At 43.7% G+C, this 20,752-nt stretch overlaps 1 protein-coding gene across 2 annotated transcripts in view; it reads left to right on the forward strand.

Annotated features, from left to right (window-relative positions):
• ITGAE (integrin subunit alpha E) overlaps window positions 1-20,752 on the forward strand; it is an 874,109-nt gene that overhangs the window by 691,259 nt on the left and 162,098 nt on the right. For both annotated transcript variants that reach the window (XM_069226334.1, XM_069226335.1), the window contains exon 19: window positions 16,027-16,175. In XM_069226334.1, coding sequence (XP_069082435.1) covers window positions 16,027-16,175 — 149 coding nt within the window. The remainder of the gene's footprint in view (window positions 1-16,026; window positions 16,176-20,752) is intronic.

A 20,752-nucleotide genomic window follows, 5' to 3' on the forward strand; every position in this document is an offset into this window, starting at 1 on the left:
GCCCACCCTCCTGGGTGAGCGGACAACTTGGTGGGGGACTACTGGGAGGGCAGTGCTGGTACTGGGTGATGGCTGTACCTATAACTCGGGTGGTTCCAGAGGTGTCCGTCACCACCACCAGGGAGCTCCCATCGGAGGAGGAATCAGAGTCAGTGTTATCACCTCCTGTCTCTGCCGTGGTGCTCCCCTTGCCGTCCGTCCCACTGGTCCCCTCGGCGTCGGTGGACTCTGCGTCCTGGGTCCTGTGGGGTGCAGCTCCCTCAGTCGCCAGAGCCCCTGCTTCTCCGCCAGATGATGCTAATGCACACATGGACAGGATGCAAGAAGAAAATTGGGGGGGAGGGAGAAAGGGAGCACTGGGTCAATTACAGCACCAACACCACAGATGGCATTCACATTACCATCACACACAAGGATCAGGATTGAGCACTAACAATCGCAATGCCATTCCATTGGCTAGGTACCACAGCAAGATGTGAGCCAACCACCGCCAACTTCACCCCTCCTGGGACCCACTAAGCCCTGTCTGACACGGAATGCTACCTAGCTAGGTTACAAGATTTTGCTATACACCCATTTACCTTGAGCTGGACCACGCAGCAATGTCTGAGCTGGCATTGAGGGGCACCAACTAATGAAACTCACCACCAGGATCCCATGCCAGCCAACAAAAATGGTTGTTATACTCCCTGTACTCACCCTCTTGTGGCTGCTGTGCTGCCTTCAAGCACCCATCCAGTTCTGGATAGGCCACCGTCAGTATGCGGGTCATCACGGGTGGTCAGGTGCCAACGGGCACCCTGCCCTCATTGGGAGGCCATCCCCAGCTGGGCCTCCGCAGTCTTCCGGGCCCAGTGTCTGAGGTCCTCCCACCTTTTCCTGCAGTGGGTGCTCCACCTGCTATAGACCCCCAGGGTCTGCACCTCCTTGGCGATTGCACGCCATAATCCCTTCTTCTGATGGGCGCTGACCTGCAGAGGTAATACAGACAGGAGGACACCATTAACCATACAATCCTGCCTGTCACACATATGGCCCACAAATTACATTTCCATCTCCATTAGCACACTCATCACCTGGAGCCCTGCATGTACACTACCACCAGACATACTCCCCCACCCAAATGACACACTGCCAGCACTCACATCTCCATGCAACCTTGTTGCATGCATTGTACCCGTGGTGTGCTCACCTGTTGGTCTTAAGGGCCCATACAGCTGTCCATACAGGGGTAGGACCCCATCCACCAGGCGCTCTAACTCCTCTGAAGTGAAGGCAGGGGCCCTTTCTCCTGTGACACGGGCCATGGCAGGATCCAGACATAGGTCACAGCAGCACACGCAGTGTAGGTGTTGTCATGTGGAAAGTCAGGAATCAAGTGAGGTTATAGATAGAAAATGGCAGTCACGACCGCCGCAAGTGATCCCCATTGGACACTGTACTCCATAGAGCCCCATTTTAGCCAATGAGGAATAGCACGGCAGTGCAAGACCGCCTTCCACCATGATGCTCAACGCCGGCAGAGTTACATTACTTCCACCTGTCCATACTTACTGGAGAGGCAGTCGCCATTTTATGGTGGTGGACAACAATCAGAAATTGGAAACTACGTAATTTCTGTGAATTGTACATACATTGCCATTTTTGCCATTCACATTGTCTGATTACATACATGCTCAGTTACACTGGGATGGTGGTTCCATTGTTCCGTTTGTGACACCCTTATCACTCTTGCGTCCCTTAGATACCTACCACTGTGGAGTAATAGGAGAAGGAGGCAAGAACCGATGTACAGACCCCTTGTGGACTTGGCTAAACTAGAGGACAGGCATATAATACTGACCTATAGACTGGACAGGGCCACAATCACAGAGTTGTGTACTCAATTGGACCCTGTTCAGATATCAGCTATCCGTCAACCCACTGGGATCTCTCCTCTTGTGCAAGTTCTATCAATGCTCCATTTACTGGTAACTGGTTCTTTCTAAGTGCCAGTGGGCTTGGCAGCAGGAATGCCACAGCCAATGTTCTCAATAATGCCGGCAAGGGTTTTGTCTACCTTGCTCAAACACATGTGTAGCTACATAGCTTTCCACCAAGTGGAAGATTTGGCACTGTGAAGGCTGGATTCCATGCAGTGGACATATTCCTAATATCATTGGGGCGACAGAACACACATTGCATTTGTTCCCCCCGCCACAATATACAGGTGTTTGGGAATCAGAAGAGTTTCAACTCACTCAATGTGCAAATGGTTTGCCTGGTGGACCAGTATATCTCCCACATTACTGCCAAGTATCCTGGGTTGGTGAATGACGCCTTCGTCCTGGAGAATAGCAGCATTCCAAATGTGATGGCACAATTACAGAGGCACAGGGTATGGCTAATAGGTGAGCCTGACTCCCCACCCAATATATGTCAGTGTATACCTTCTGGAGTCATTCCCCATACCACTATGTAAGGCTAATGTTTGTCCCTCAATTCTTGCAGGTGACTCTGGCTACCCAAACCTGTCGTGGCTTTTGACCCCTGTGAGGAATGCCAGGACAGGGGCTGAAAATCGGTATAATGATGCACATGGGCGAACCAGGGGGATAATAGAACGTACCGTCGGCCTCCTGAAGGCCAGGTTCAGATGCCTCCATCTGACAGGTGGATCCCTGTGCTACTCCCCTGAGAAGGTCTGCCAGATAGTTGTAGTATGCTGTATGTTGCCCAACCTGGCCCTCAGACAACATGTGCCTTATCTGCAGGAGGAGGAGATTGGAAATGCCCCTGTGGCAGCAGTGGACACTGAGGACAGTGAGGATGAGGAGGCAGAGGATGAGGATGTGGACAACAGAACATCATTAATATGGCGGTACTTCCAATGACACACAGGTGAGACAGTGGAACTGACCATTCCTCCAATTATTTATGTTTTCAGTGTGGCTACAACAGGATGGCAGTCACTTCCTTTGCATCTCAACTGACTGTCACCTATGCCTTCTCAATTTGCAGATGTTGGTGTTATTACAACTGTGTTCTGATGTGATGACCACAGACAGCTACAGGTCATTATTTGTATATTATAACAAAGTTCATGTCAATTGCACAGATGTAACTGTTAACATAATTGCACATTTTCATCACATAAAGCACCATCACTCAAGTTGTGTTCAAGGCTGTTTATTGTAGTGAAATTTATAAAAGGAATAGTGCAATGGAATGGGGTGATGGTAGAGGTAAATCCAGGGTATTGGTCCTGTCTGTTTGTAGCACAGATCCAGTGTCCAAGGGGCCATAGGAATGGAAGCAATGGCAGTTCAATGTGGACAAGGTGAGACAGTGTAACACAAGGTGGACATTCAGGAGGGTCTCATTTCCTGGTGGTGGTCTTGGTCTTGGCAAGTGCCTCTGGCACCTGTCTGGGTCGTAGGGAACCTTTGCGGGTAGTTCACCTTGTGCAGGCGGAGGGGTGCTGGTAACTTGTGGGTCCTGTGGCAGGGTCTCCTGTCCACTAACTGTAGCAGATGTGGTGGGCTGTTCAGTTGACTGGCTAGTGGAAGGGGCCCGCTGGTGTGCTGTATATTCCCTCATGATGTTGGCCATATCAGCCATCACCCCTGCTATGGAGACTATTGTGGTGATGAGGGCCTGCAAATCTTTCCTGAGCTCCTGATGGTGTACCTCCTGCAGCTGCCGATTCTCCTGCATGTTGGCCCATCTTGTCCTGGGATTGTTGGTAAGCCCCCAGGACATTAGTGAGGGCCTCCTGGACAGTCGGTTCCCTGGGCCTGTCCTCCAAGTGGCGTGCCCACTGCCACTGACCCCAAAACACTGATCGTCTTGGCTGTGAGGTGTAGACTGGGGTCCCTGTACAGGTGGGCACACTGCTAATTGACGTGTCCTGGGGACAGAGAAGTGGGGACATTGGGTGGGTGCTGTGATGTTGGATACTGAGGGGGAGGCTCTGTGGTTGACTGGGAGTGGGCTGGGGTGGCCGACTGACCAGTGGTCCCTGATGGGCCAGGTAGTTCATCCAGACTTCCAGAATTACTATCATCACTGGGGGCATCTTCTGTTGGGGGACTGGATAGTCGTGGCACCTCCTTGCCACTGAAATTGGCTGGGACACCTGTGGGGATGTAAGTGATGTATTATGCTTCATGTCTTTGACATATTCTTCATCCCTAGCTTCCCCTATATTGTTGCTGTTGCCCGTGCAACCTTTGTTTGTGTATGGTGATGTATTGCGGGATTGTTTGTTCTCCATGCTGTGCATGCATTGGTGGTGGGTGTACATGCAGGGCTGGGAGGGCTGTACATGCATTGGTATGGCATGCAGGGCTTGGCATTTGGGTTATTCAAGTGTGTAGGTGCACTGTGTGGGATGGAGTGGAGTGATGAGAGTCAGAGTGAGGGGGTGAGATGGCATGCAGGTATGGGGGGGTGATAGGTTGTAAATATTGACTCACCAGTGTCCAGTCCTCCAGCTACTCCAGTGAGTCCCTCGGGATGCAGTATTGCCAAGACTTGCTCCTCCCATGCTGTCAGCCATGCGGGAGGAGGTGGGGGTCCACCGCCAGTCTTCTGGATGGCGAGCTGGTGCCTTGCTGCCATGAAACGTACCTTCCCCCGTAGGTCGTTCCACCTCTTCCTGATGTCGTCCCTTGTTCTTGGATGCTGTCCCACTGCATTCACCCTGTCCATGATTCTCCGCTATAGCTCCATCTTCTTGGCAATGGAGATTTTCTGTACCTGTGCTCCAAACAGCTGTGGCTCTACCCTGACTATTTCCTCCACCATGACCCGCAACTCCTCTTCTGTGAGACGGGGGTGCCTTTGTGGGGACATGGGTGTTGTGTGGTGTGTTGTGCAGTGGGTGTTGAATAATGTGTTGGGGTGTGGGGTGCGTAACAGATGGATGGGTGTTTGTGGTGTGTGTAGTTGTTGCTGTTATTTGCGTAGCTATCTCTTGGCTATTTTCCGTGTTTGTAAAAGGTTGTGGGTAATGTGGGTGTCTGTTTTATAGTGCTGTGGGTTGGTGGGTGTGGTGTGTGTATCTGTGTCAGGTGTGTGATTTTAGTTTTGACCAATGTTGTGTTGTGTGGTATTTGGGTGGCCATTCTGACCACGCCGGTGGGTACCACTAATGGCTTACCGCCGTGTTATGTCCGCTGTAGTGATTCATGGGTCATAATGTGGTGGGTGTTGTTTTGTTGGCGTAACGGTATGGGTGTCCGTACCAAGAGTTTAACACTAATCTTTGGTCTGGTGGATATGTGTTTGTGGCAGTATTTTGTTGGTTTAGTGTGTGTGTGTCATCTGATGGCAAACAAATGTTTGCCTCTGCGACGGTATGGCTGCAACCATCATCGCAGCGGGAAGCGGCATTTACTGCCATTGTCATGATGAGGGCCTATATCAATTACCGTGGGTGTTATTCCATAAGCCCAACTCCTTCTCCCAGTCTTTACCTGCATGAATAACAGCTTGCACACACTCTATTGAACCTCTCTACAACTCCATTCCCTGTGGATGGTAGTTAGGTGCGCGCTTACCTTCAATCCCATTCCTTGTTAGAAAATCTACAAATTTCTTGGCTTTAAATTGTGGCCCTTTATCACTTAAAATTGCTTTGGTATACCCTCGCACAAAAATATTTTTTCCAATAAATAAATCAAATACCCGACTCAGTACTTTCCAAAATGTAATATTCTGGCTATTTTGAATAGTGCTCAAAATCAACATACACATGTTTGGGTACAACCCAGGAATGGAACCTACGATGTCTACATTAAGGTCCTCCCGAGAATTTTCTGGACATTTCCTATCTCCTTATGGGAGATGAAACATTAAGGCCCATATTTATACTTTTTGACGCAAAACTGCGCCAACGCAGTTTTGCGTCAAAAAAATTAGCGCCGGCTAACGCCATTCTGAAGCGCCATGCGGGCGCCGTATTTATTGAATGACGTTAGCCGGCGTTAGCCGCCGGCGCTGTCTGGTGTGCGTTAAAAAAAACGACGTACACCAGGCAGCGCCGGCGTAGGGGGAAAATGGCGTATGGGCGTCCAGAAATGGTGCAAGTCAGGCTGAGGCAAAAAAATCGCCACAACCCGATTTGCGCCATTTTTTTACGACGCCCATCCCCCATTGAAATGACTCCTGTCTTAGCAAAGACAGGAGTCATGCCCCCTTGCCCAATGGCCATGCCCAGGGGACTGCTGTCCCCTGGGCATGGTCATTGCGCATAGTGGCATGTAGGGGGGCACAAATCAGGCCCCCCTATGCCACAAAAAAATATTTAAAAAAATACTTACCTGGACTTACCTTAATGTCCCTGGGGTGGGTCCCTCCATCCTTGGGTGTCCTCCTGGGGTGGGCAAGGGTGGCAGGGGGTGTCCCTGGGGGCAGGGGAGGGCACCTCTGGGCTCATTCTGAGCCCACAGGTCCCTTAACGCCTGCCCTGACCCAGGCGCTAAAATCCGGCGCAAATGCGGGTTTTTTAGACCCGCCCACTCCCGGGCGTCATTTTTGCCCGGGAGTATAAATACGACGCATATGCATCGCAGTCATTTTTTAAGACGGGAACGCCTACCTTGCATATCATTAACGCAAGGAAGGTGTTCACGCAAAAAAATGACGCTAACTCCATGAACTTTGGCAATAGACGCGTCGAACGCCAAAGTATAAATATGGAGTTAGTTTTGCGTCGAATTTGCGTCGAAATAAACAACGCAAATTCGGCACAAACAGAGTATAAATATGCCCCTAATTGTGCTTTGTCCTAACGTGCACAACAATTATGATCCCTTGCAAACATCTCTGTGTCTTTATCAATACCAGGCCATCAATATGATGATTTCACTTTTTTTTACTTTTACAATACCTAAGTGTCCTTCACGACTAATTTGTACAATTATTTTTCTCAGCCCCTTTGGAGATAACACTTACTCACCTCTTTGAATGTAACCTGTATCACTAAGAAATGATTGTTCTCTTATCTCCCACAACTTTCTACACTCCTCTTGTAACTTACTTTTCTCCGACCACCTTTTAACAACATACGATCTGACCACCAGCAAATCCTCATCTGCCATGTACTTGGTTTTTCTAATCTTCCTTTGATATGGCTCAGTCTCCTTTGTTAATCATTGTCACACTGTACTCATTCTAAGTGTTTTTAATCTGCTCATTTAATGGTAAAGGAGAGCGACTCAAATAGGCAGCCACGTTGTTTCTACTTCCTGGTAATTACTCTACATCTTAAATGAAATCTAGCAGCCTAAGTGTCATCCTTGCTGTACGTGGTGTAGCTTTCACCATCCCACTAGATGTAAGCACTTTAACAAGAGGCTTGTGGTCTGTGTGGATCACAAATTTAGTCCCCCACAAGCATTGCCTGAATTTCTCTACGGCCCATACTGCTGCTAGCATCTCTCTCTTAATTACCGGAAATTCCTCTTCTGCTGGGGATAAAGACCTAGAAGCATGTGGAATTGTGTGTACCTTCCTATTCACTGTAATCTGCATTAAGACTGCCCCTAATCCCTTGCCACTGGCATCAGTGGTTACTATGCTATGAGCTTCCATATCAAACCCCTGCAAATGATTAGCTGTGTAGATGTCACTTTTCATCTTCTCAAAATCTTTTTGTAGTTCTGCATCCCATTTGAACACTTGTTTGGCTTTCAACAGTTGCCGTAGACCGTGAGTTTTCGTAGCAAAAGTCTTTACAAACATAGAATAAAACTCCGCTAGGCCAAGGAATGATCTAATGTTATTCTTATAAGCAGGAGGTTGGGCACTGCTGATGTCTTCTATTATTTTCTTCATAGGTGATATACCATTTTCACCTACTTCATGTCCCAAGTAACATACATCCCTTAACGCAAACTTGCACTTGCCCATTTCTGCAGTAAGTCCTTTGTCAGCCTATTATTTTAGCACTATATCCAACCTCAAATCAAGTTCTTTCTTATCTCGACCCATCATCAATATGTCGTCCTGAAAATATGTCACCCCTCTAATGTTTTTGAACAATTTGTGCATGAGTCTCTGGAAGACTACAGCAGCAGATGCTAGGCCAAAAGGCATTCGCAGAAACCTATAGCAATCAAACAATGTCAACTCCTTACCAGAGAGATGCAGCATAATGTGATGATAAGCCAACGTTAATTTAATGATAGGAAACCATGTACAGACTTTACACTGAGAAAGAAGTTTTTCAATTCTAGGGAGGGGGATTCTGTCCACCACAATGTTCTTATTCAAGTCCCTAAGGTAAACACACAACCTAATATTACCATTAAACTTGCGAGCTACTACCACTGGAGCCAACCATTCTGCACTCTCTACTGGTTCAATTATGCCTTATCTCTCCAAATCATCTAGATGTTCCATGACACTATCTCTGATCTGTCTGATTACTCTTTTATGACAAAATACTTAAATGTTTCCCACTTTACCTGAAAACACAGTAGGAAATTGTCTCCTTAGTTCTTCCTCCATGGTGATTTCAGATTTACCTAACATCATTACCTGATCCTTACTGTTAGGATCAAGTGCGATTCCCACATTACCTTGGTCTACCCATCCTCATACTGAGGGACTCTTTTCCGCTACATATAACTTCCCTTGTGTTTCTCTGCCTTTGAACCCAAATGTTACTTCTCTATACCCTCCCATAGGGATTTCTTCACTAGTGAATGTAACAGGGTGCACATCTGTGGGTTTAATTTCTTCACCTTGTACCTCAGTAAATTTGTCTTCCCACACTGAGCATTAAATAATGACGTAGGTTGAGCCTGAATCTGCCACAATTTGTAATTCCAGTCCACCAAAGGTCACGTTACATACTAGTTTTCTTCCCACACCTAGTACTGCGTCATCTACACTTAAGACACCATCATCACTTTGTAATTCACTCTGATTGTCAAGTTCTTCATCCTCATCTTCTATCACACACTTAACAGAGATCCCTTTACTTTTTTTCTTTCTACATACTTTAGACCTATTATACCACAGAATTAACATTTAGTTCTGATGGAGTGGCAATTCTTGTCCTTTGCTATGTGACCCTTGTTCCAGCATCTGAAGCATACAGGATGTTTGTCATCATATTCATTCCCTTTACCATCCTGCTTTTTTCCTCCTCCCTTCCATTTTCCCTTTTACTTCTCTTGCTATTAGTTACTTTGAAAACCCACTCATGGTCACCTACACCCTTGAGTGTAGCTTTGGCACATCTTTTCGACAACTCTCCTTTCTTTAATATTGCAGTTATTTAATTTAAAGGTGCTTCTCCGCACACCCATAACTTTTCTTGAATGCTGCTATTATTTCAATGCATAATAATTATGTCTCTTATTAAATCATCTTGCAGAGATTCAAACTTACATGTGATTGCTAATATTTCCAATTCAGCAACATAATCGTCTTTAGATTCAGTTTTGAGTTGTTTCAGTTGAAAAAGATGCAATATATCTATACAGAGGTCTTCAAAGTGATGGTCGCAACCCCCAGGGGGGGCATGAAGTCAATTAAAGGGGGTCACGCATTCCCGGTCACACTTCGGCTGCCTGGAACTGCCTTGAACTGGAATCCAAAACGTTGGCTCTTCGTTTTGGATTCCAGAGAGTGGCATCTCAAGCGGCTCTCTGATTGGAGGACATTGGAAAAGAATGAAACATCATTGACGCCTGTCCTCCAATCAGAGAAACTGCAGGATGAAAACCAGGAAGTGCCGGGAACTGGGGCTATAAATACGAAGCTGTGCAATTCTTTGTAAAGGTGAAATATTTTTTTTCCCCGCTGCCTTGCACTCCGTCCTGCTGCCTTTCCTGGACTTCATACCTGCAGAACTGGTAAGTAGCCTGGTTTTCCTCCCTTCTCCCGCCTCATGCACCATGCTTTTCATCTTGCAGACACACACATAAACATACACGCACGCACTTACAGACATACACATATGCTTTCATTCATTCATTAGCTTTATTTCGGTAAATATAAATACCATAAAAGCACATCACACAAAAAAGGAACAGCAAGCTACATGATAAACAATTTAAGTCATAAAAGATTAAAAAGGAGAGAAAAAAGAAAAGAGAAATATTTACACATAAGCAGTTCCCTACTGGAAAATCGCACCTTATAGTTATGTAAAAACACATTATAGGTAAAAGAATAAAATACAAGCCTGGCAAACCATATCAGATAAAAAGGACATTTCTATTTAAAAAAATATCTAAGAACAAAATAAAATAAAAACAGCAGGTAGGGAATGCGTCTGAACCAATAAAAGAGATATGTGCATACAATGATAAATCCATCAATTGTTGTTTACCACATTCATTGTTAAATTTCCCTCTGCTTTTTTAAGCGTGTTCAGTCTGATACGCCAGATTGAATCTAAATATTTTGACAAACAACAAACCACTAAAACCGATGAATCAGATTTAAAAATTCTCAAAGCTAGCAAGCAGTTTTTAAAACCCTTACTTCTGCACAGAGGAATAATCCAACGGGCTCTTTGTTTGGAGTATGCGGGGCATTGGAAGAGAATATGAGTTACTGATTCTTCTCTGGCACAGCCCATCGGACACATCTTAGAAGAACAACTAAAATTAGACCATTTATAAGTGAGGGAACGCAAAGGAAGAGAGCCCACCCTGAATCTAATGTATAATGAACGAGCAAACGGAGAAGATTCTATATCCATATATTGTGCAAATTCATAATGGCATTTAAAATATAGAAAGTTTCCCGTCATGGATGATGACGAGACAGCGGACAATTGGGAAAGTTGAACGTGGAGCCAGAAAGCATCCTTTAGTGTCTGGGTTGCGTTCTTAGGGATAGATAATGGTTCCTTCCAATAGGACCCCAAACCAAGAAGCGAGAGGGTCCTTTCTACATATGCACACCACTTGATTTTGGAGCTAGTGTTGTTGGCCATCAAGTTAGCTAGCGCACATCTATAATGGACAAGAGAATCTGATGACCATAAGCGAATCCAGTACAACAGGGGCTTGAGTGCAACGATCTGGCTGATAGAAGGGAGATTTAGGTCCATGCGTATTGGGAGCAGTGGGGTACTGGAAGGAACTCTTAGCAATGACCTTAAAAAAGAGTTCTCCACTTTTATCAAATCATCCAGGCAACAGTGGCCCCACAGTTCAGCTCCATAGATTGCTCCCCCTCTTGCTTGTAGTTTATAAATTTCTACTGCGGGCGTCATGGCAAAGCTAGGAGATCTGGCTGCAAATCTTGCAATGCCACTCGCTCGCTGTTGCAATCGTAAAGTTGCCTTCTGGATGTGGCGCTGCCACTTGTGCGAGTATTCTAGTTTCAGGCCTAAATAATCAAAATCGCTGACTCTTTCCAGCGCGGCACCCTCTAAATAGATAGGTCGTCTCATTCTGCCTTTCCTATCGCCAAACACCATGCACTTGGTTTTTAATCGGTTGATTTCGAGCCCATAATCATTGCAATAGTCAATGAATCTTGAAAGCAGGGTTGAAAGGCCTGTGGCTGTTTGAGAAACCAGCAGGGTGTCATCGGCAAAAAGAAGGCAGGGGATCTTCTGCCCTCCTATTTTAGGCGAGTCGTTAGAGCACTCCATAAGATAAGGGATGCATGCGTTTATGAAGAGAAGGAATAAGGTAGGGGCAAGAACACAACCTTGTCTTACACCTCGGGCAGTAAGAAATTTTTCTGTTAATTCACCTTGTGGGCCCCATCTAATTCTACCATAGTTGCCAGTGTAAAGATCCCTGATAATATTGAAAATAGAGCACGGGACTCCTATTTTAGACAGAACTTCCCACAGTTTGTGGTGGGGTACTAGATCAAAGGCCGATTTTAGATCTACAAATGCTACATATAGGTGGCCTAAGTCAACATCGACAACTTTCCATTTAATAGAAGTAAAACGAAATACACATATGCTTTCAGTAACGCTATTCGCAGGAGTCCAGGCCGTGGAGATACAATCATTTGGTGGGGGGGGGAGCTGGTTGAATAATCAATTGGTTTCTCTTTGTGAATCATAAGTCCATTAAAATTAATAGAATAGCAAAGACGTTCAGGAATGCTTGAGTACCGGACTGTAGATTTGAGTACCGAATATGCATTTAATGCATTCTTTACTGAAGACTGGACAGAATTGTTAGCGTGTGAGGACGTGCGCTAGCTGCTGAAATTAGAAAAATAGGGCAAGAACATAGGCCCTCATTCCGAGCCTGGCGGGCGGCGGAGGCTTCCCCCCTCCGAAATACCGCTCCGCGGTCGTAAGACCGCGGAGGGTATTCCGAGTTTTCCCCTGGGCTGGCGGGCGGTCTTCACAAGACCGCCCGCCAGCCCAGGGGAAAACTCCCTTCCCACGATGACGCCGGCTCGTAATAGAGCCGGCGGAGTGGGAAGGTGCGACGGGTGCAGTTGCACCCGTCGCGTATTTCAGTGTCTGCTTTGCAGACACTGAAATACTTTTAGGGGCCCTCTTACGGGGCATGGGCACGGCAGGGGCCCCCAGGGGCCCCGCGACTCCCCCTCCCGCTCCCCCTCCCGCCATCCGGTTCCCGGCGGGAGAACCGCCAGGAACTGGATGGCGGGAGGGGGAGTCGGAATCCCCATGCCGGCGCAGCATGCTGCGCCGGCTTGGAGGATTCCTTTGGGGCAGCGGGAAACCGGCGGAAGACCGCCGGTTTCCCTTCTCTGACCGCGGCTGAGCCGCCGCGGTCAGAATGCCCCGCGGGGCACCGCCGGCCTGTCGGCGGTGCCACCGCGTCCCACGGCCCTGGCGGACTTGTTCCGCCAGGGTCGTAATGACCCCCATAGTGGCTTCCAAAAGGAATCTGTGTGAGCCAGCCCATTCGATAGCATTATTGAGCAGTGCAGTGGGCAGTGTGACGCTGCGATCCAAAATACACACAACGTTTTTTGTTCTTATTGACACTGGGCAGCAAAATGTGCACTGTTTATTTTGTATGACATATTCTTGAAGAACTCCCTGGAGGAATAGCCTTTGCAACTTTTTTAATGCTATTCCTGCTAGCACACTGTATTGCGTTCCTTCATGATTTGTTTCTATTTTTTATGTAACTAATTTGTTCTCATGCATCTGGATGACATTAGCTCAGCAGGGGGGAATCAATATTCATTCAGTGTGATAGTGAGCATATATTATGTTTTAAAATGCAGAAATGTGATTTGCCAAAATAATGATACTTTTGCTGGCACCACGTTGACATTGCCATTTCTATGATTTTCTATGGTGGAATTTGCTGTATGAATCCTCACATTTTGGTGTGAGCTATATACGTTTGGAGTTTTACCATGTGGGCGGTCTGATTATTGATTAGCTTAAATTTTGGGACTTAGCCTGTTTTTCAGATTGTTCTTCATGCTGTGTTTTGCTTAAATTCCAAGAACTTCATGGCAGATTACTTTTATTCCCTTTTGACTGATCCAGTGAGACTGCAGCTTTAGTATTTTTTTAATTTTTCTGTATTACACATCAATAATTTATTAAACGTTCATGGTTTTATAAGTTAATGATCTTGAATTCAGTTTTTTTGTCATTTTTCGTTATTGGCTACATTTCGAATCTTGTCTTTATGGTCCTATATCCTCATCTGTTCCTGAGGATAACAGCGTCCCTGACCCTGCATCTGGTCGCTGTGAGTGTTTTAACTATCATGCAGATTATCTAAGAGAGAGAGTGCACACTCTTACATCTGTATATCATTTTTTATTTTGTTCTACTATGTTTTCCTCCTTAAAGTACAATAAATCGTAATGTTGCTGATTTGGGACCTGTTGAGTCCCTCTCAGGCGCCTGAATTTCCCATCTTTTAATTGCACCATTGGCATTAAAGACAATTAAGAACACCTTTAGAAAATTGGAGAATGTACTTTGATGTATATTGTGCATCAGACATTAAATGATTTTGAATGTCTGATTGTTTATTCTTGTGGCTGTATTCTGGCATACTACTGCTATTATTCTCTGCTTTTGAGACATTAAGTTGTCTTGCAATAAGTATTTCCAGCCATCATTCCTGTCAGTATTTGTACACAATTAACCTACATTACGGTAAACCACAACGTCCTGATCACTAGATTTAAAAAAAATCAGTATTGAATATACAAGTCTCAGATGCCAGCAGCAGCGTCCGCCAGAAAAACACCGCCAGGCCGTATCATTGGACATGATACGGTCGGCGGTGTTTCGCTGGCGTGGCAGTGCTGCTGTCAGCAGTGCTGCCTTACCACCATCATGACCGTCGGCGGTCATGATACACGTGGACGGCTGGTAGCCATGGCGGTGGTATGTTGGCGGCCGTCGCCGTGGCAGTAGGCGGTCAATACCACCAATGTTGTAATGAGACCCAGGGTCTTATTGTGAGTTGGGTTATATCACCTGGAGTTATAAATCCAAGTGCATTAACCAAAATTTCCATTATGAAAACTCTGTGCCCGATAATTCCTGGTTCAGAAACCCCGGGCCTGTAAGATGTACTGCAGGACTAGGGTTTGTGAGTATAAGCACTGCCTAACACCCACATTAGTCTGAGGGAGCAGATAAGGGTTTCCTCAAACAGGTACAAGTCATCTCTTCACTCTGATTTCACCCGCTCCATCCCTTCTGGCAGTCCTGTAGACACTTCCTGCCTGCTCAGAGGAGGTGTAAAATGTCTGCAGATTTTTTGCTGAAATTGTGAAAAACCTGGTAAATCCTAGTCCAAGCAGTTATTCCCTGTGAGAAAAATCATAATGGCATACTTTGCTGCAGAGATACTGGGTGTTAATTTAACTCCTAGCCATTCGTAACTCCATAACAAAGTATAGAGAACTTGCAATGAGGCTCACAAAGGAAGAATAAGAAAAGAGACAACAGGGAAACATAGAGTGGTGGAGAGTCATTGTTCTCACTTTTACTGCATCCACAAGAAACAGGTAATATTCAGTTACAAAGAAGCCCACAAACCACGTTGCAGTCTCAATCTTAGCCCAGAAGCAGGCAGCTAACCTGACACCAGCCCAGAGCAGAAAATAGACAGCATACAAGGAGGGCTCAAAAGGTGGTGAGTGATATGAGATAAAATTCAGTGTGGTGATTGGGAACACCCTGAAAAAACACAACCTGCGACCACTACCACAATGTGCATTAAAGGACAAGGGCAGCCTACGCAGTTGATGCGGTATTGGGTGAAGAAAAAAGGTGCCTGTCGCGTGCAGAAAGGCCAAATGCTTAATGACAGGTGAGTGGCCATGGGTGAACAGAGGAAGCATAATAAACAACCCATAATTGCTATTTCAGCATAGTTGTTACGTGGTGCAGTAAGGGGAAGGTGTAGCTTATGCAGAGGTTTTGGGTAGTGAAAGGCCTGGGGAATGGTATGGGAGCAGGGGTAATGTAATAAAAGAAACATGACTTCCACCTCAACATGGAGTCCTAGTGAAAAGCACAAACAATGAAAGAAGGCAACGGACAAGATGGTGAACAAGAAAATAGACGATGTCAGGTAAGCAACAGAAAGACCTGGGTCCGTAACCGGGAAACAGTGGTCAGAAGGCTTTTAGTCTAATTTGAAGAATGCAATCTAGTTTGCATCATCAGAGTTACCTATAAATATTAATATTGGCCATTTATATAGTCCAAAGTTGTCTCATTAGTTCTAATGTAATGACCATGCTAAATGGGACTAATCAACCTCAGAAGGGGGAAGTGCTGTGTCTTCCTTTCTGAGATTTTAGCTTGTGTTAGTTGGTATTGAATAGATCTCTGCAGCAGGAACTCTTCACAGTGATATTTCTTACATTCAAATTGGGAATGTTTTGTATGATAGGTTCCACAGAGGACTAGTAAGAAGACAATCTCTTATAGCACTCAGCACACTGGGGACAATCAGAGGGCAGAGGTGTGTAGGAGTAATGCCACAGAATGTGCTATATAGAGGACTTTGCTGATGGAGTAATATCGCTCTGGGTTTTACCCTAACCAAGAAATTGACTCCATTCTGTTGCTACCTTCCCCAGAAACACAGAAATCACGCATTGTCTATACTATGGACTTGGATATCGGCATGATGCAGAAAAGGATTATGTTTGAAGGCACCAATGAACCCAGACACACAAGCGAGATCTTGATAGAGCATCAGTGTGCATCACACAAACTGATGGTGCTGGTGAGTAAACTCTGCCTTTATCTGATTCTATAAAACATTCTTATTAGTTTAACAATAAACAATAACATAGTTACGCTTAACTCAACACTGCAGTGGAGCAAGGTAACGTGTGAGGTGGATGATATACTAGGTTGGAAATTCTGACAGGTAGTAACAGTTATGTTAATGCGTGTGGGTTAGAGGTCGTATTTCAGAATGTCCTAGTTCCTATTCCACATTCAGGGACAGATTGTCCTTGCATCCCGTTGGGCATGTTCTGTGGTCATCTACAGCCGTTGAAGGCCTGGGTCCAGAGTGACAATACTTAATTAATAAAAGAAAGAGTACGGGTGCCCAAAGCGCTGCTCAGAAGACTGCAGCCAGTGCTATTAAATGTCAGCACCTGATTGGTGGTCTTGAATTCACCTCATTCCTCTTTAATCCACTATCAGGCACTCCCTGCATCTTTATCTCATTATTGCGGATCTCAGTTTTTACCCTTTGTGACACTTTTTTCATTTTTCTTTCTCCTTCTTTCCCCTATGTTTTTTTCTCTCTTGCTCTTAGTCAGTGTTTGATGAGGAAAAACAAATGCTGGTCCTTAAAAATGAATGTCAGTGGGCCCCACTGGCAACCAGCAGCTCAGATGATGTAGTGGAGAGGGAGGAGAGAGAAAAATAATTGATGGATTGAAAGAGAGAAAGGGGCAGGGAGAGGAGAGAAGGGGAGCAGGGTAGGTTTGAAAATTTTGCTAGTGCGGATTTTAATTCTTAGTCTGACCCTACCCTCTCAAAATATGTCTTTGAGAATGTAGGTAATGAGCTACTGGGTGTGCAGAAGTTGAGGTGGTCATTTGCAAAGCAGTACTGCCACAGACCATAGGTGGGATGCAGTTAGATTCAAGCAATTGTATGGGAAGGTCCCAAAGCTGGCATGAGCAGATTGCTGCATCTCACAGTATAAGTCATAAGTCAAAAGCTTCTTTACTGGTTTTGCAGTGACGTCTAAGGAGCAAGCAAATGGCTATGCATTGCAGGGTGATTTGTGTTTGTGCTAGAGCTTGTGATCCTGTGGTCAAAGGTATCACTAGACGAGCAGCAACCCTATGACTGAGGAATCTTAATTAGACCATGGACTTGTATTAGAAAGGTCTTGTGCATAGGGAAGATGAATTATCTTTAATTATTAACTCTTGGGAGGCACTTTAATGCTACTAATATGAGTTTCACATATATTCTTCCTTATTTATGATAAGGAATACTCCAGCTGATTGGTTTTGTTAATAATGGAAGGCCCTTTAGATTATGTTGCAACATGCTTTTCATACCTTGTAGGCAGTGGAGATTCTTTTCTTCAGTTTTAGGAAAGCTTTATTGTAAGAAGAAAATTAACATCATACATAAAAGGAGTGACACGTCATAGGCATATCATCCTAATAAAAATGAGGCACGATGAACATTGTAATACTATAGCAAGAAAAAAAGAAAACATAGTTAATCAACTGTACAATATAAGCTTTTTAAGGATTTATGGAGTTATTTGGGGATTGCAAGGAAGGGGTAGGGAAAGGAGAGGGAAAGAAGGATAAAGGTATCATCTGAATCCAAAAGAAGGTCAGTATAAGTAATACATGTACATCTATATTTGATTAAACAACATTCAAAAGTGTTTTTCAGCAAAGTGGAACTTGAAAAAATTGGTAAACAGAGAATACTGTAATGTTCAGGGGGTTGAAAGTATACAATGGTGAAAGCTGTATTGTTGTTGAAGAGGGAACTAATACTATTTAAAAAGGTTGTAAAAGAGAGAACCCTAGTAAATCAGTACTGTGAGATAAAAGGATGGATTCTGAAAAATGCTGAGTCGATGGTGATGACAAACTACTTACCACCCATCTTTACAATATATGTTAGGCATACACTTCCAGTGAATTGTAATCTAATGAAAAGCAACAGCAATTACAAGGTCCAGCAATTTGTTATTAGGGAAAAGTATATTGCTAATCCTTGTGAAGGCTATCAAGAAAAAGAGAGGCAAACTAAAAAGACTGTAGGTTTGGAAAATGTGTTTCCATATTTTATGCCAGAAGAGCAAAGTGTTAGGACACAAAAATAACGTGTTTTAGATCACTGTTTGGAAAGGAACAAGTCCAACATCAGCTAGAGTAGTAAAATGAGATATGGATTGTGGCATGAGATAGTCTATCATAAACAATAATTAAGGTTTGAGTAAGAGTAGCCATTCTAGACGTTTTGTGAGCTTTAAGCCATACTTTATCCCAGAGGGAAGCTGGCCAAGTAAGCCCCAAGTCATTTTCCCATAAGGATTCTTATGAAGATGTAGGTCTTATAAATGGGGAAGAGTTTAATAATTTATAGTTGAGGGAGGTTTGGGGTCTATTTGGAGTAGAAGGAGTAGAAGAAGCAGTTGGAGAATTGTTAGGTAAAGTTTCCAGTATGTTCAATAAAATGGAGTGTTCATATTGAAAGGGTTTAGGACAGTGACATTTTGATTGAAATTGAAGGAAAGAAAGCAGAGTTTCACTGTCGAAGAAATCAGCAGGCAAATCCTGTTTTGCAAAAAAAGGGGTCTATCATTTATTTGAATTAACTTGTTATGCCATGTAGATAATTGAAAAAAAGAAAATACAGTTCAATGAATCAGAAGGGAAACTGGGGAAATGGGGGAGCATAATTGTGAAGGATTTGACGATTGGGCAAGATATTCTTTAAAGTAGAAAAGGGGAATAAAATATCTTCTTAAGGTAACCAAAGTGGTAAGAAAGAGGAAGAGCTATTTAATAGCCAATAAGAAGTCTGATGAAGTGAGAAAGCAGCGTGATATTTTGGGAAATCAGAAAAATTCATCCCACCAGTACACTTACTGTGTTGTAGTTTAAGAAAAGAAATACAAGATTTATTTTTATTCCATAAGACGTTGGATAAAAGTAAGTTTATTTTCTTATACTATGCTTGGGGAAATATGTATTTGCATCATAGATAAAGTATAGAGAACAATTAGAGTGATCATCATTTTAAAGGTGTGTAAGCGACCCCACCAAGATAGGAAAATAGGATTCCATTTATAAAGAAGAGATTCAATTTTAGGAATAAGGTCCATAAAGCTGAGTAAAACAGAAACAAATACAATTAATAAACCAAAGTCCCATGTATTTGATTTTAATAGAAGCCCAGGTGAACGCAGAAGAGACAAATAATTGTTTAGTAGAATGCTTATTAAGTGGTAGAATCTCACTATTATTAGAGTTGAGAAGTGTCTTGAGAGAGCCGTTAAAGAGGTTTCAGGGTTTGAGATAAAGAAGAGCATACCATCTAATTTTGAATGGTGCAAATTATATTAGAAAACTGAGGTCAGCTGTTTTTGTCAAATCTTTGGAGGAAGTGGTCGTAATGCCAAAATAAATAAGACAGGAGATAGGGGGCAACGTTGCCTGACGCCTCTTTAAAGTGTAAAGTATAAAGATGTTAAATCATTAACTGTAACATCAGCTTTTGGAGAATCATATAATGTGGATTTGAGGGAACAAATCTTATGCCCAAATCCATACCATTGTAAATCCTTAAAAAAATATCCATTTAAGTTTATCTAAGGTTTTTTCTGCATCAGTGGTATTGATTGTCAGAGGATACTCAAGATTAGAAGCTTTAGTCAAGATATTAAAAAATAATCTAGCATTGTCGGAGCCCAAATGACCCTAAATAAAACCAGCCTGCTCTGGGCCTAATAATTTGGGTAAGAAGGATTCTAGCATTAAAACATTGACTAAGGAGACAGGGTGATCATTTTTACATAAAGTGGGATTCTTACCTTCTTTCGGAATAAGACAGATAACTGCTTCAAAAACCTTTGGAAGTATTAGATGAAAAAGAAAAAAACAAATGTAACATTTTGGATAGTAAGATAGCAGCAAAGTGGGAGTAAAACTCTACAGTGAAGCTACCAGGTCTGGGTTTTTTGCTTTTCTTTAAGAGATGAAGAGCAGAAAGTAGTTCAGAGAGATAAATATCTTTTTCTAAACTGGACAGATCGGTCTGAGAGATAGTCAACTTGTCATGCTTGAAGAAAAGAGTCAATGTCAGAATCTGCAGGATGATGTTCCAGAGTATGAATCTTTAAATAAAAATATGTGAATTTCTGAAGGCTGTCCTTATCCCTAAAGATCTGGGTACCCGAGTCGGAATGTAAAGATTCCACTTTTTTTACGATCTTTCCATATTTTGAGGTAATTGGCTAGAAGTTTACCTGATTTATTGCATCACCCATAAATATCTAGTACTGCTTCTTAGTAAATATTAAGAGGCGTCAACCAATTCATGTAAGACATCTGATAAGTTAGAAGAGTAATATAAATGTTCTAATTTTTTTAATAGCGGTTAAAAGTTGAGTATGTTGTTTACGTAGAGATTTATTTTGATTGGGGATATAACAATAATGAAGCCCCATGCAGAAGCATTGAAGGTGTCCCATACTAATTGGTTTGAAGAGAAAAGGATCATTCTGTACGGAAAAGAATTCAGAGGTAAATGCATTGAAAGAGGAAGAGGCATCTATTTGTATGTATATGGAAAGGTAATAGC

Source organism: Pleurodeles waltl, chromosome 3_1 (assembly GCF_031143425.1).
Source record: "Pleurodeles waltl isolate 20211129_DDA chromosome 3_1, aPleWal1.hap1.20221129, whole genome shotgun sequence".
Taxonomy (NCBI): Eukaryota; Metazoa; Chordata; class Amphibia; order Caudata; family Salamandridae; genus Pleurodeles; species Pleurodeles waltl.